A 16,365-nucleotide genomic window follows, 5' to 3' on the forward strand; every position below is an offset into this window, starting at 1 on the left:
TCTTCCATGCAGGTATCCCTAATATCAGAAGATACCTCACTCCCAAAGGTTTGCAGGCAGGAGGATGTATTTTATAACACATTGCTCTTATTTCCCATCTCAAACTGCAGGACAGACACAGCAAATTAAATCAACTTATGCTTCATCACATCTGTTTCATTTGTATCAGACTGGGGCCACAGGAGCAGAAACCATTCTTAATCTCTCCACATTGCTCAAGCTAAAGTTGACTGGCTTTGCACATAATGAAACTCATCCCTCACCTCTGTAAATGACTGGACCTGGTTTATGTTTTCAAACAGAGTGACTCGTGGCTGCAGCCTGTCATTGATGGGAGAGGGAGTATTTCCTTTCAGCCTCCTGTTCACCTCTCTGGGTGGATCTGTGGTTAAGGTGATTTGTGGAGGCAAACAAAACTCCACAACTTTGTGAAAGTTGTAAAGCTGGTATGTTTATTACAGCACGTGGAGATTCCTCTCTCTAAAAGACATCCACACCTCTGGGAACTCCAGATCCTTCTTTATCCCCCTCTCAAATACATATGCATCCAATTTCACAAGAGGTTCATACATATTCATTTTTACAAATTTTGCGTGGTGACGTTTGCCATTAATTCTTTATCAGAAAGAATTCCTAGGTCAGGTTGACCTGTTCTCACAGCAGTCTCTGTCTCTCTGTCTGTCCCCTTATCTCTGTCCTTCACTGAAGCAGTTTCTCTGAGCCTAGGCTTTTATGAGAACAGGCAATCAGACTAAACAGGTGTGTTTTCAAAGACGTACATTTCACCTAAACCAAAACGGATTTCTAAAAATTTCAGAATTGTTTTCTCTGGAAAACTTCCGCCGCGTCTCAAAGGCAATTCTTGGTGTCCCCACAGGATCAGGACGGCCCCAGGCGTGAGGATCTCGGACATCAGGGTGAGCGACGCTGACCAGTGGGGAGTGCAGGAGGAGACGGACAGCGCGCGGAGCACGGCCACGCTCACCTGCGTGCACAACGACCCCGGCGCCATGGACAGGTGGGTGAGCCCTGGGCTGAATCCTGCCCCACACTCACTGACCCCGTCAGCGAGCTGCAGCGCTGCTCCTCTGCCTCCCTGCAAAGTGTGGGGGATCCGGTGACAGCTTTGCTCCCTTTGTGTCACTTCTTGGGAATAGATTATTGAATCGAACTGGAGGCAGCCCCCCAGTCCCAGCTCACACCTGCTGCTCATGGCCCTTCAGGGCAGCAGAATTCCTCTTGCCAAAGAGCCAACAAGAAAAATATGAACTGAACCATAGAATTGGGTTCTTTGACAAGAATTCTTCTTGCCGAAGAGCCAACAAGAAAAATATGAACTGAACCAGAGAATTGGGTTCTTTGACAAGAATTCCTCTTGCCAAAGAGCCAACAAGAAAAATATGAACTGAACCAGAGAATTGGGTTCTTTGACAAGAATTCGTCTTGCCAAAGAGCCAACAGAAAAATATGAACTGAACCAGAGAATTGGGTTCTTTGACAAGAATTCCTCTTGCCAAAGAGCCAACAGAAAAATATGAACTGAACCAGAGAATTGGGTTCTTTGACAAGAATTCCTCTTGCCAAAGAGCCAACAAGAAAAATATGAACTGAACCAGAGAATTGGGTTCTTTGACAAGAATTCCTCTTGCCAAAGAGCCAACAAGAAAAATATGAACTGAACCAGAGAATTGGGTTCTTTGACAAGAATTCGTCTTGCCAAAGAGCCAACAGAAAAATATGAACTGAACCAGAGAATTGGGTTCTTTGACAAGAATTCCTCTTGCCAAAGAGCCAACAGAAAAATATGAACTGAACCAGAGAATTGGGTTCTTTGACAAGAATTCCCCTTGCCAAAGAGCCAACAGAAAAATATGAACTGAACCAGAGAATTGGGTTCTTTGACAAGAATTCCCCTTGCCAAAGAGCCAACAGAAAAAATATGAACTGAACCAGAGAATTGGGTTCTTTGACAAGAATTCTTCTTGCCAAGGAGCCAACAAGAAAAATATGAACTGAACCAGAGAATTGGGTTCTTTGACAAGAATTCCTCTTGCCAAAGAGCCAACAGAAAAATATGAACTGAACCAGAGAATTGGGTTCTTTGACAAGAATTCCTCTTGCCAAAGAGCCAACAGAAAAAATATGAACTGAACCAGAGAATTGGGTTCTTTGACAAGAATTCCTCTTGCCAAAGAGCCAACAGAAAAAATATGAACTGAACCAGAGAATTGGGTTCTTTGACAAGAATTCCTCTTGCTAAAGAGCCAACAAGAAAAATATGAACTAAACCAGAGAATTGGGTTCTTTGACAAGAATTCCTCTTGCCAAAGAGCCAACAGAAAAAAAAATTAACTAAACCAGAGAAATATTGTCCAGATAAATTTTGGGTGTAGCCCCTAGGGGGCTTTGTCTGCCCCTTTAATGAAGGCCCTTCAATAAATATAACTGCTTTTTATTCCCTTCATTTTGCCTGTTTTTAGGTAGGTTTTAGGTAGTCCCAAAAGGCAACAGGTGGCTGGGCAGGGTCTGCTCCCTGTGAACCCCATCAGGTTCTTTCCTCTAACAAGCACAACCTCTGCTCCCTTTGGAGCAAAGTGGAAAACCATCAGTTTAAAAGTGAAATACTGAGGTCAAAGGAAGATTGAGGTCATCTGATGTTACTGAAATCAAAATGAAGGGGCTATTTTTAAAGTTGGACCAAAAAAAAATAGCTTGAACATTGAAACTTATTGCCTTGTATGGGGTTTCACTAATCCATGAAATTATACCTGTCACAGTAACTTAGTTTTTATTAAAACTGAGTTTTGCTTTGTGTTGAACTGTTAAATTGCACAAAAGCAATGCATCTCAAGTTAATTAATACTTTGACCCTTTCCTTTGTGAGATTAGTTTAATATTTTTGGATTAATTAAAGTATGCAAATAGAAACTGCTGAAAGATCACTTCCAGATTTGCAAATATTGTAGTGCTTAGAGTAAATATTTAACTTTGATCTTTCCTTTAATTTGTCTTTTTGGTCATAATGATGGCCCTCCTGTTTCTTCTGAAGAATGTCAAGTGTTTCTGGAGAAGTTCTGCTGTTTCATTTAGATGATGGGAGACCTGAACTTGCTTCTGTTAATGTCAGGGTGATGGAATTGTCACTAGAGCTGGTTCATTTTAGACTCCAAGGAGTTTCATGGAGGGCAGCTTGTGTTTGGGTGAGTGCAGGATCAACCTCTCCTGTGACAGAAGCTGTCAGTGAACAGAATGGCTCATCCACCTCAGGGGAGGTGCTTTTTTCTCTCTTGGAATGAATTTCCCTTCTGCTGACTGGCCCAGCTGGTGGAGGAGCAGTGGCTAAGCCAGGGCTGAGCCTCTGGGCTGAGCATAGCTGATTCCTGGCTAAGATTTGGCTGAGTTCATGGTGGGTTTGAGCCTCCCTCGGGCTTTGTGCGGGGTGGAAAGCCCCACCAGCCCCCGGCACAGCTCTGGGAGCTTTGGGGACCCCGAGGAACCCCAGGAGTCACAGGCACGCTGAATGAGTGAGGTGTGTGCCCTCCGGTGCCCTTCACCCCAGGCAGGCCAGCCTGGCACTGGGGCTGTGCTGAGCCAGTGCTCAGCTCTGATAAGAGCCCTGACAGGCAGAGCCTGCAGGGAGAGCGGTGACTCTGGGCTCTGACACGTTCTAATCCTGCCTGCGTTCCTTTCAGCCCCTCTTATCAGCTGGACCATTTTCAAATTTGCTTACTTTCCTAATCTTCCTCCCTCTCCCCTCCGCAGTGCTACTGCTATCAGGAGGTTTTCATCTCCATTTCTCACATTTCCCTAGGCAAATTGAGTGTCCATTAAAATGCTTTAAATTAAGACCTTTCCTCCTTTCATGCAGAGTGCATCGTTGCCTTTTTTGTGCATTACTTAAAAAAAAATTCCTTATCACAGTGTTTCAGGCAGTTTACATTATATTCTATTAAAAATCCATTTTGTCCAAGGTTGTCACAATTCATAGATTAAAGCCTTCAAGAGTGTGTTTTGTTAGAAATACATTCATAAATTCACCTCTTTAGTAGTCCCATAAGCTTGTATTTAAAACCTCTTTTTTGATAATGCAGTTGAACAAAGAGCATAAAAAGAAGAGATTTATTTTAAATATACACACACCAGTATATTTGCCCACATCTTTTCTCATCTGCATGGAGCCTTGCTTTGCCCTTGTTTTTGCTCAAAGGAGGTTTGTGTCCCTCATTGAGTGAGGAGATTGGTTGTTGCCATCTGCACCTCTTCTCCCTCGAGCTCTCTCCTTGGGGCAGAGCTCTGAGAAAATCTCATTTTGGTGGCCATAGTCGAAGCAGCAGTGTTTTGGTTCCAAAAGACACAGTTTATTCTTCAAGCACAAACAGTTCTGCTCTGTGCCTGCAGCTGGGACCCAGCACTTCCATTCCTTGGGGAAGGATCCGTGTGGATTTCTGCTCTGAGTGCAGGGGAGTGGTGGGCTTTGCTGAAAATCAGCTGTTTCCAGCCCTCTGTGCAGAACAGCTGAGCTGCTGAAGGGCTGGGATCTCACCCAGTGCTGGATCAGTGCAAGAAATGCTTTTGAAATAGCCAAAATCTGGGAGTTTACCAGCCACGAGTCCTTGGTGGCTTCCTGCAAGCAGATCCCACTTTGTACAGACCATGCAGGTTTTTTCCACTGCATTTGTCAAAAGATGGATGGAGCCTTGCAGTTCCTGTGTCCTTTGCTCCTGAGAGCTCTCTGGAAGCATTTCAGAACATGCCACAAATTAGCCTGCAGTGGGACCAGGGCAAGAGGGCTTGAAAAATGCCCTGAGAGCCTGGTGCATCCTGGCAAGCTGTGCTACCCCATAACTCAGGGCTGATATCCTGGGGAACACGACTGCAGGAGCTTTGCCAGGGTGATTTAGCATTTTACAGGATTAGGTTATTTCAAATCAGCACTGAGCAGGAGCTCAGTTTCCATGGTCTCATTGAAAGGCTCCAGAACAGAACATATTTCATGGTGCTCGGTGTTCTCCTTGCTGCAAAGCTGAAGAACAAACTCTGCATGTGACCCAGCCTGTGGCTCAGGACAGAGGAGGTGGCACCAGCACAAAAACTTGGGCCAGAGAGTTTCAACAGCTCTGAGAGGGAATTTTATACTGAGAGATGATTTTCCTTCCTCAGGAACAGCCATTAAATTGGATTGGATTATTACCAGGTAAGGAGAGTCTGATCCTTGACAAACTAGTATTTTAATCAGGAAGGTTATATTTATGCTAACTAGCAAAGTTAATCAAATTGATTTAACCTGCAGTGCTGAGTAGAGTGTTATTGAGACCAAACTGGTGCTTCTCACCTTGGGATTATTTTATCTTCATGTCTTTAATACAGCTCCTGTCTCTCAGGATATCTGTCACTGCATAAATTAAACTTGCATGAGGGGCACTCAGTATGCAGAAGTAGAAGGAGTGAAATCTTCAGAAGGCTTTTTTTTCCAGGTGTCCTCAGAAGTATTTATTCTGTTACCTGGAAGTTTATGTATTTTTTAAATTGATGCAGTCCAACTCTAACATTTTACATCCTCTGTCTTTGAACTTGAATGAAAAATTAAGATTCTCTTATGATCATTCAGTTTCTTTACTGTTTTAAGAGGTGTTTACAGAATTCAAATTATTAACTTATTTTATAAAACTGTAATTTTAATGCAGCTTTGAAACAGGAAAAGCAGTTATTCTATGTATTTATAGGCATGCAAATGCATCCTCCTGTTTTAAAATAATTCACTTCTTTTCCTATGCTTGTGAATACCCTTTGAACCAGGAATATCAGCCAAAAGAAAGATGTAAAATTTGCTGCCAGTTAAGATTTGCGCATATATTTATTTAAATTAAATATGTGTTGCTGGCATGGATGATCAGCTGAGGAAAGATCATTTGGTTTTGTTTTCAAAGCTTTGGGGATGTCTTGAAAACGAGAGCTGGGGTTCTTCCCTCTGTGTGCTCACTTGGGCAGGGTTTGTGGCAGGGTTGTGGCAGGGTTTGTTCTTCCTCCTGTGCTCATTTGGACAGACTTTGTGGCAGGGTTTGTTCTCCCTTCTGTGCTCACTTTGCAGGGTTTGTGGCAGGGTTTGTGGCAGGGTTTGTCCTTCCCTCTCTGTGTCACTTTGCAGGGTTTGTCCTTCCCTCTCTGTGTCACTTTGCAGGGTTTGTCCTTCCCTCTCTGTGCTCACCTGGCCAGGTTTGTGGCAGGGTTTGTGGCACAGGTGACAGCTGTGACAGGGATCCCGCTGTCCCTGCCCTGTGGGGAGCTCCATTCCCCCTGCACCTTCCAGTCCCCCATTCTCGGGCCAAGAACCAACCTGGGCCATCCTGGGGTGCTCACCCCCTCTGCCAGATGGACATTCTCTCTCAGAGCTCTCTGGAGCTGTTTCTGTGTTGAATTCCCTTCCATTCTGCCCCAGAGTGACAGACTCGGGTCTGATGTCCCCTCCAAGCCACCAGGACAAGGGCTGTGGGGCAGAGGTTCCCAATCCCCCTCTCCAGGCTAAGCCTGGCCTTTGCTGAGCTGATTTTTGCAGTGCCTTGGCCTCCTGCAGGCCGAGCTGTGCCTGTACCCAGTGTCAGCTCAGCACAGGGCAGGCTCTGGAGCTCCTGGAAGATAAATAATGCCAGGAAGATGGGCTGCAGCCGGTGTACACACACAGAGTGCTGTTCCCCACCCTGGGGACGGCATCGGGCCGCGCACTCAAACACTTCCTGATGTGTTTATTGCCACAGGAACCCGCCTGGCCCCAGGACAGCAGCGTGTAAAGTGCCACCAGCAGCAGCAGTTGTCTGACAGGAGATCAATGGCATGTGTTGCTGTGCACAAAAGAGCAGTAACTGCTGCAGACAGACAGCCTTGCTGGGGCTTATTTCAGGCCATGCACAGGCAGCGGGCTGGGTGCCATGGAGTTCACAGAGCACCAGAAAGGGAATGAGTGAGAGGAGCAGGGGGAGAAAGGAAACACAGGGAGGTGTGGAAGGCAGGCAGGAAAGAATTGAGATGAGACGAGGGAAAAAGCCAGGGAGATGGAGAGGGAAAAACCAGGGAGATGGGGAGGGAAAATCCAGGGAGATGGAGAGAGGAAAAGGCAGGGAGATGGGGAGGGAAAAGCCAGGGAGATGGGAGGGAAAATCCAGGGAGATGGGGAGGGAAAAGCCAGGGAGATGGGAGGGAAAAGCCAGGGAGATGGGAGGGAAAAGCCAGGGAGATGGAGAGGGAAAAACCAGGGAGATGGGGAGGGAAAAATCCAGGGAGATGGAGAAAGGAAAAGGCAGGAAGATGGGGAGGGAAAAGGCAGGGAGATGGGGAGGGAAAACCACAGCTGTCACCCCTGCCAGACTGCTGTAGGTGAGGACACTGGAGTTCCTCAGGAACTCTTGCCACTATGAAAGCCGCATTTCCATGAAGCCAGACTTCAGCTGGTTTGGAAAGGAAAGCTTTGAGTTAAAAATTAGGGGTGCTTCAGGTGTGGGAAGAAGCCACAAATGCTGTGGTGCTGTGCACTTGGGTGTTTCCCTCCTCTTCTTAGGCACTTTCCTTGGGTCAGAGGTGTTTTGGGCTGTGGCTGTAGGATACCCATGGCCTTTAGGTCCTGCAGGATTTCCTGACCTTTAGCCACCCCCAAGGCAGCTCTGTCCCCACAGCCATTGATGGAGAGGATTTTATCTTTAATGCAGCAGTTTTCAGGCTGTGACCTCTGTTGTGAGTGATGGAATTGTTCTTTGTGTGAGGAGTGTCCAGTGAGGAGCATCTCCACACATTTTCAAACGTAAGCAACTCCAGTGAGTCACAAAGAAAGCCTGAGTTAGAAGAATTTTAACCAACCTTTATTCTTTACATCTCAGCCTTTTTGTGTGAAAGAAGCCAGGCCAGCTTGGCAATGTTCCTGTTAGATGAAAGCACTGCCTTCTCACAGCAGCTTCGAGAGGACATAAAAATAATAGACAAATTAACAGCAGTAGGAGGGACAGCTTATTGTAGAAAACTGTGGTGTGAGGATCAAATAGCATTTCTGGAGGGTCTTTTTTCCTCTTTCATTTTTTTTTTTTCCTTTTTTTTCTCCATTCAAGGCCAAGAACAATGAAATTGTCTCCATCTCCTGTAGGGAGCCCTATATCCTGGGAGCCACACGGGTTCCCTCGTGGCCAGGCAGCTCTTTGGGATGGCTGTTCCTGCCTCTCCCTTGGCTCAGTGCTGCTCTGGTAGAACCCCAGCAGAGCTGGGTCAGAGGGAGCAGTGGCTGCCAGAGCAGATAATTGCTCCTGCCCTGTTTCACCAGCCCAGGGAGGTGATGGCTCAGCCACTCTTCTTGTTCCCTCTTATTCCATCCCGTGTTATGACCCAAAAGAATCTTTTTGAACAAATGCACCTTTGGTAGCTGGAGCAGCCTGGTGTGCAGTGCAAAGTCAATGTTCCGTTGGCTGGAAATTTTGGAAAATAAGGAAAATCTTGTTGGAAGAACTCAATACAAACAGAGGCATGAAAATTACTTAGAAAATTAATGTTTGACAAAGATCTCTGGACTTGCCAAACCAGTAGAAAGCTTTGTGCAAATCCAGAGAAAGTGCAGAAAATTTCTTTTGGCAGATTTGTTTAATGGGACTACAGTAAATTAGACAAATACTAGGGAAAAAAAAAAAGCAACAAAACCAAATATTGGAACTCCGGACCCTTTGGTCTCTTCCTTGGTGCAAAGGGGAACATGCAAAGGAGTGGCTTAAATGAACTCTTCATGAATGTACTCCATAGAACCTGATCCAAACCCTATTCTGAGCAACAGAAAAGCGAACCTAATCATTCTGAAATTAGTCTTGTTTTTTAATTTGACCTAATTACCTCGGTCTAGGGTGTATCATTCCTCAACGAGAAGCTTAATATTGATGTAACAGTTGGGAAAGTTTAATTTCAGGCTAGGGTGGTCTGTATAATGAGGACGGCAGGAATGTGGCAGGGAGGCTGGGAGCCAATTTGCAGTGCATGCAGATGAGTGAGTGGCTGCTGAAATCATTATTCACCCACTGGAGCTGCAGGGCTCCACCCTGGGCCCAAGGGAATGATGGCACATCCACAGTGAATGGGGTTCTGCAAGGCTCTGCCATGGGGGTGATGGCACCTGGGCTGCCTCAGCAGGTCCATGACCAAAATCTGCCCAATTGTGGGGAATTTCCAGAGCTTTGCAGAGATCTGTGGCACTTTGCAGCTGTGCTAATTGATAGCTGAAGTGTGTGGTAAAGCCCAGGTAACCATGGCTGCTGAACTCAGCACTCAGAATTCTGAGTCCTGACTCCAGGAACAAAATGCTTGTGGGTTGGATTTTGGGGTTTTTTTTCCATAATTTAATTACCCTTTTCCCTTGATGAGTTGAAGTAGCCTTTTCCTTGATGTTTGTTGGGGTGAATACCCAGGAAACACAACTCTTAATACAAATCATCTTATAAATGCACAAGTTTAGGTATCTGTGCAGCGCCTTGAGATACTTTCCATCCCCTCATTGATGGGAAATCCTCATGGATCCTTTTGGAAATCCCAGAGGGAGGGAGGAGACGTGATCCAAGCCCTTATGGCGCAGAAGTATGACCTGATTGTTCTGTAAATATTGTACTTTTTAATGCAGTCCCAGCTTGCAAACCTATTCCAGGCTCAGGAGAGCCCCTTGATGTAGGGTGCCACTTAAGTACCCACTTGCTCTGAAGTACCTGTCTGGTTTGTCATGGCAGGTGTGATGATAAAGGAGGTGCTCAGAGCCTGCAATTAGAGACACCAATCTGCAGAAAATATAAGTTTTGATGGTGAGCCACGTTCTGTATAATGACAGGCATTAGTGTGTCACACCTGAAATACTGTGGAAATCAGAAACTGGAATTTTCTGTAGTGCAGGAACATTTCTGGGGATATTTCAAGTGTTGCTAGGGAAATTATTTTTGGCAACTGTGCACAGGGATTTAAGTACCATAATTGGATTGTTCTTTGATATAATAGACTGGAAAAGATTATTGAATGAATGTGGAATCGGGGAGCTGGTGTTTGAGGTGTGTTTAATTCCCTCTTTTACCAGTTTATGAGTTTGGCTTGAAGCAAAGCCTAGTGCACACATTTGGATTCCATTCGTGATGTGTTGACTTGCTTACTTAATAGCCAGTGCATTAAAGTACAAAAGCTAACAACTCATTTATTAGGCATTTAGCCAAAACTTAAACTCATTTTATTGTTAGGAGGTGCTGTTGCTAGACAGGCAAATATTAAGTTTGTTACATTGATTTATTTGAATCATCTGTGCCAAACACATTATAAAACAGCCCAGCATTAACTTTGCATAAATTATTTTTTGCTTTAGTTAGAATTTTTCACTCATTTTGCCATTAATATGCCTCACCTGTGTTTACAACTTAAAAAGTTACTAACTTTTTATGTTTATGTTTTTTATGGTTAACTTGAAAAGTTATAAAGTCTTGTAAAATGAAAACATGAAAGCTGGCTGATGCTTTTGTCAGTGTCAGCATGTGATTTTTGTTTGTTTCTTGTAACACTGGTGTTTATTTGAGAGGATCATTAAATGGGAGTTAAGCACTTTGCTCAGGGCTGTTCACCAGCTCCTCTCCCTGGGCTGTAACAGGGGAATGAATCTCCCCGGGCACTTGGCTGAAAATGCCATTTTATTGTGTATATCATTCCCAAAGTCCTGTCTTTGAGAACTCACTCAGAAGCTGTGTTTATTCCTTCTCTTTGAGTTGGTCTGTGTGGATTTTCCCAGGACATTTGTTCAGGGGTTTGCTGTGAAATATTGCAGTCATTAAGGCAAATCACTAAAGCTTTAGCAAAAAAGCTTTCCTTAAAACCAACTGCCAATAACTTGATCTTGCAAAAATGCCTTTTTTAATTTTTTTTTTTTTTTTTTTTTTTTTTTTTTTTTTTTTGTTGGTGTAATTAATGAACTGGTTTAATTCTTCTGGGGTTCTGGGGCTCACTGGGCTAAAAAGCTGGGCATGAACAAGTCCCAAGAAGAGCTTTGTCACTGGGGGTTGCTCTGCTGCATGTGTGCTCTGGGTGCTGCATTTTTGGGCTCTTTGCTTGTGTTGGCTGGGGGGCAGCAGCAGGATGGCAGAGCTCAGCCCTGATCAGAGATTTCAGCTCTGCTGCATTCTCTGAGCTGTGATTTCCCTGGGAAATGTCCCTGCCTGCCCCAAGGCTTCCCCCACCTCAGCTCCTCAGCTGCCATCAGCCCTGCACAAGCCTAAAGAATTATTTTGTCTTTTCTCTCGGGAGTTTTCAGTGCAGAGATTTAAATTGGAAGTATTGACCTTGGCAGTGAGGGGATGGTGGAGGGTTTTGGATATATGGGTTCCTGTTTTCACTCTCCCTCTTGGACAATTTATGTCCATGCTGGTTCTCTAAGTGTCTGACTGGTGTATCTTTTTGTTAGACAAGCACTTCTTAATGGTGTACCGGTTAATTTCTCTAGTAACAAGAGCAAGAAATAAGTTATTCCTCTTTTAAAAAGAGTCATTTAAGTAGGGAATAATGAATGCAAAATGCTGTCATTAAAAATCAGCAGATAAGCTGATGGATCATCTGTCATTCCCAAGCCTTGCCATAAAGGAAAAGTAGACTTTTTTTTTTTTTAATAAAAATGATAATGATGAGTATGGAGCATACTGACTATGAATGCCTTAATAATGAAAATTGTTATTTATTCAGTCAACAACACCTTGTGACTGCTGCTTAACAACACCTTGTAGGAGAAAATGACTTCTTTCATACTGAATATTTTCATTTGATTACCAATTGTCATCCTGTTACTGTTATGAGCTGTTTATTAGTCAATTCCACAGGCTCCAAAAAGCCATCTCTGGTACCTGTGGCTGTGTGGAGTCACCTGCAGGAGGCTGTGCCCAGGCCCCTGTGGACTCGTGTTTGTTTCAGGGGCAGAATTTTGGGGAGCTCAGCTGGTGCTCAGGAAGCCAGAGAGCAACTGTTCTCTCTGCTTTGCACCCCTTTATTCAGGATTTCCTTTAAGTGGGGGGCCCTGCCCCTCTGCAGTGTGGTGAGCAATGTGTACCTCAGCCTGAGAGCTCCCTGGGTTCAGTAACACCCAAAATTTGGCACTTGCATGAAATAAGAGCTGTGCCTGCCCAGCACCTGCTTCAGGCAGGACCCAGAGCTCTGCTCCTCCCTACCCACCCTGGAACATTTATCCTTCCCTCATCTCACTGCTCTCCATCCCAAAGCAGCATTTCCAGTGCTGTTCTGCAGATCTGAGCTCCCTTTCAGGGGCTGTTTGCTGCTCCACAATGAGCTCAGCTCTTCCAATCACTCATGTTTTACATGGATGGCAACCCCAAGCCCGATGAACGTAGACATGTTCTGTGGTGGAGGGGAAAAAAGTGTCCAATGTTTTCTCAGAAGCTGAAAATACCAGCAGATGCCTGTTGATTTGGAGCTATCCAGGCATTTGTACCTTTATTCTTTGCATGAGTGTTGAAAGCCACTGTAGGGCTCCTTTCTTGATGTTTTACAGAACAAACTCTGTGATCTTTTTACAAAATATATTTTTATATATATATATATATATATATATATAGCAATAAATAGCATAAAGAGCTGGAGAAGTGGATGGGTGGGAGCAGGAATTGAATGGAACCAGAAGTTTGATCACCTGCGGTGGGACAATTTGTGGTTTTGCCTCTCGTGATTGAGTGACTTGGTGAAGCTTTGGGTCTGGCACCAGTTAATCCTGCAGTTTTCCCCTTTTTTGATGAGGGGATGTGTGCTGGGCTCCTTCCCTCCCCTCTCCCTCCGCCCCGAGGCTCCAGCAGAGATCAGCAGCAGTGCTGGGGCTCCGTGAGCTGTAATTCTGCTGCAGCCATGATTATCTGTCAGCCTGCTGCACTCTGCCAGTGCTACTCCTGGCTTCCTGCTGGGAGCACTTGATTAGATTCCAGTACCTTTTATGCTGTAGATAAGGATTCTTTTAACAAAGCATAGTAACACACAAAAGCCCCCATTCATATTTTACTATTTTTCTTCCCCCCCGCTCATAACTCATGTTTAAATACAAAACTTGAATGTTTTTTGGCAAGCCTGACCTTCCTTAACCCAATCTGTCCTCCCACTCCAAATAAAATTCAATTGCAAGGTCTATTGCGGCCTAAATTGTAGGATAAGTCTTTGACCTAGGTAGAAATTTTCTACAAAATGTGAACCTTAAGCTGAATTTTGGACTCTCTCTGACGAAATGAATGCTAACTGCAAGTTTATTTGTAGTCCCACTTGTTACATTTTTCATTGTCAGCACAAGCTTTATTCCTCCAAACACATTATTGAATGAAAGAAAGCAGCTATTCTTTTATCTGTTACTGCTGATGCCTGTAATTCATCCTGTTCATTTTCTGTGCTGCTATTTTCTTTGTGTGGTTCTTCTCCTGCTTATGTAGCACAGAAAAACTTAATTGCTGAAGTCTGATGTACTTTTCTATTCCTGGCAGCAGTGTAGGTTGCTGAACCATTCTGTGGGAGCTGCCTTCTGGAATGTGCAGAGTGTGTTGCAGTGGGGATGTGGCAGGGCTAGGCCCAGTCCAGGAGGAGACTTTAATTCCTTTTTGGAGGTTTTCTCTCATGCAGCCAATTCTGCCGCTGTTTCCTCAGCGCTTTTTGCAATGGAAAGTTTTCTTTTTGGAGGTCTCATGCTGCAAGGCTTTCCTAAAGTTTATGGGACTTGGATTTTGGGAGATCAAGAGGGGAGCTCTGAATTCACACCAGCTGCTGGTGTTTGCCAAAAACCAGGAAACAACTCTTTATGTGATGACATGAAAGACATTTCCCTTCATAGCCAATCTAGTTTGGTTTCCTGCTAATCAAAGCTTTATTTGGTTGCTATTTCAGCTTTGGTTTCACCCATTTACCATAAAACACCAGGACAGGGCTGGTACTCAAGCACAGAGGGGTTTTATTAAGCAGTGATGATGATGCATATTGACAAGTCACTTTTTCTATCTTGTCTTCTCAAATATTTACATTCCAAATCCCAGACTTCTGGAGTCAAGCGATTCTGAAGAAGGATTGCTCCTGCATTTGAATGTAAAAAAGTAAGATTCTGCTTGTTTTGACTGATGAAAAGTCTTGAAAATTTCATGAGACTCAAAAATGAGAGCAAAGAAAGAGCGGTTAGAGCTGTGGGAATCCTTGGATGGGCTTTCAGTGTGCAGGGTGGGATTTCCATGTCTGTGAGCTGCTGATGCTCAGGCCCTTGCTGCAGGACCACACCAAGGCAGGGAGGGCTTCAGCTCCAGGCATAAATTATCCGTGTGCTGCAAGTGCTCATTGAATTTCCTGTCGTGGTGATTAATGATGGAGCAGACAGTAATTTTAGTGTGAGCATGGTTGGTGTACCTGTTAATACCCCCTGAACACAAACGGGGCGGGTCCTGAGGAGCCTGCCCTGCTAATTAGTATTTCTGTGCTCTCACTAATCACTTGGACTGGGAACTTGGCCAAGACCAACAGAAGAGACTTCCAGTACAATAAATTGTTTTAATTTTGTGATCTGATCTTATGCATGGCTCAGTGTTTCTGAAGGCAAGGGCAGAATAAAATCTCATTTTGCATGATAACATATGCAAATCAGAACTTTTTGGTCCCAGATGAAGCTTTGCTTCTATTGACATGGTGCTAGGAAAATGCTGCTAAGAATAAAAACCCACTAAAACTTTATTTTGCTGATAATATTCCATTATTGCTTTGTAAGCTACTTTATCCATAGGGCAAAATCTGCCAGAGAGATAAGATCCCATAATTCCTGTTTGCTTGTATCATTCCCTTTATGATTTATAGACTGCTGTAGATGTTCATGGCATTTGCAGACATATAAAAGATTGACATGTTCTTGCCTCAAAAGAACTTAAAAGTTCTGCAGTTTAGCAGCACTCAGCAGTTCCTCCTGTTTGAATTTTACTTTTAATGGCACTGTATGAAATCATTGTGGCACAGCCACCAAATGAAGTGGCATTTTATTTTTAGTTACAAATGTGATGTTTTTCACATATTTGCTGCAGGTCCTAGACTGTCTGCGGGATGGGCTGGAAAGTTCTGTTCCCAGTCCCCTCCTGAACTCTTTACTTGTATTTAAAACCTTTTCCCACCATTGACTGGAAAGAATTGGAATAAAATGCCATTTTATTTGTTTAACAATATTTAAAATGTCGCTTTGCTGCTTGACACATCTTTACTTTCTGCATTACGTCCTTGCAGTAAAATGTGAGTGAAGTCCCACCTCTATACCTGCAATTTTAGGATTTCCAGGCAGTTGTGTAAAGCAGAATCCTTCTATATCCTGCCCAGGTAATTTTACAGAATTACATCTATAAACATGACATTAAAAGCAATTTTCTGAGCCTCATGATTACACTGATTTTGTTTGTCACACACCTGCATGTCCTGACTTGCCACGTTCTGTCACTCACAGCAAACTCTGTCTCTGGGTGTAATGTGACACATGCTAATGAAGATGATACAAGACCAATTTTAAAGGCAGAGATACTTGGAAAGGTCTTACTTTCACCTTCTTACATGCTTTGAAAAAATGAATTTTGTTGAAAATAAAGTAAAATTCTGGGGGGTTTAAGGTGCCACACTCTTGACCCTAAGCCTAAATTAAATTCACTGAAATTTTATGGCTTGCTTTGATGAATCCCAGCCAAAAGGATTTTTGAGCAGCAGACTGGTGGGAGGCAGGAATTATTCAGAGAGGTTTTGTTCCTAGGGAGGTGAGTGAAAAAACTCCCGCTAATTTCCCTGGGAACTCGAGTGACCTGCACTGCCCTCACCCAGCTCCATTTGCTCAGTGCAGCAGCAGGGGTGGCTCTGCCCGGGCTTGTGGCTGCGGAGGAGGCACTGGAGCTTTGTGAGGCCGCAGTGCTGGGGGCTGGCAGACACCCTGCCTGTCCCTTCGAACACACTCAGCAGAGAGCACGGAGGAGCAGAATTTACAAAATGCACTTTCAAAGGCAGCAAACTTTGCTAAGGACTTTGGGCAAGGCATCCCACTGCTGGTTGTGCTGTCAGCCTTGAATGCAGCGTTGTAGGGTGAAATATTCTCCCATAAAATGTGAGGATAGGGATTGTACAGAAATTGTACAACAGCTGCCCTGTAATTCCTGGTACAGGGGTTTGATTCCAGGCTTGCTGTGGGAGGTGAGTTGATGTGCTGGGTGAGCACTGGCTCAAATCTCCAGTTTCTTTTCGTGGTGTTTCTTTGCTGTTTGCCATCCCCAGTTGGCTGCGAGGTGGGATCATGCTCTGGGATGAACTTTTAATGCATTGTTGGGCAGCACCTTCCTCGTGGGCTGTTCT

General features: G+C 44.3%; 1 protein-coding gene across 1 annotated transcript in view; it reads left to right on the plus strand.

Annotated features, from left to right (window-relative positions):
- The window catches only part of TMEM132B (transmembrane protein 132B), a 210,209-nt gene that overhangs the window by 95,755 nt on the left and 98,089 nt on the right, over positions 1–16,365 (plus strand). The window contains exon 3 of the mRNA XM_054289062.1: positions 878–1,018. Within this exon, the coding sequence (XP_054145037.1) occupies positions 878–1,018 (141 nt within the window). The remainder of the gene's footprint in view (positions 1–877; positions 1,019–16,365) is intronic.

The sequence above is a fragment of the Melozone crissalis genome, unplaced genomic scaffold (assembly GCF_028551555.1).
Source record: "Melozone crissalis strain CALT ecotype California unplaced genomic scaffold, PUWL_Pcris_2 ptg000063l_1, whole genome shotgun sequence".
NCBI classification, from domain to species: domain Eukaryota; kingdom Metazoa; phylum Chordata; class Aves; order Passeriformes; family Passerellidae; genus Melozone; species Melozone crissalis.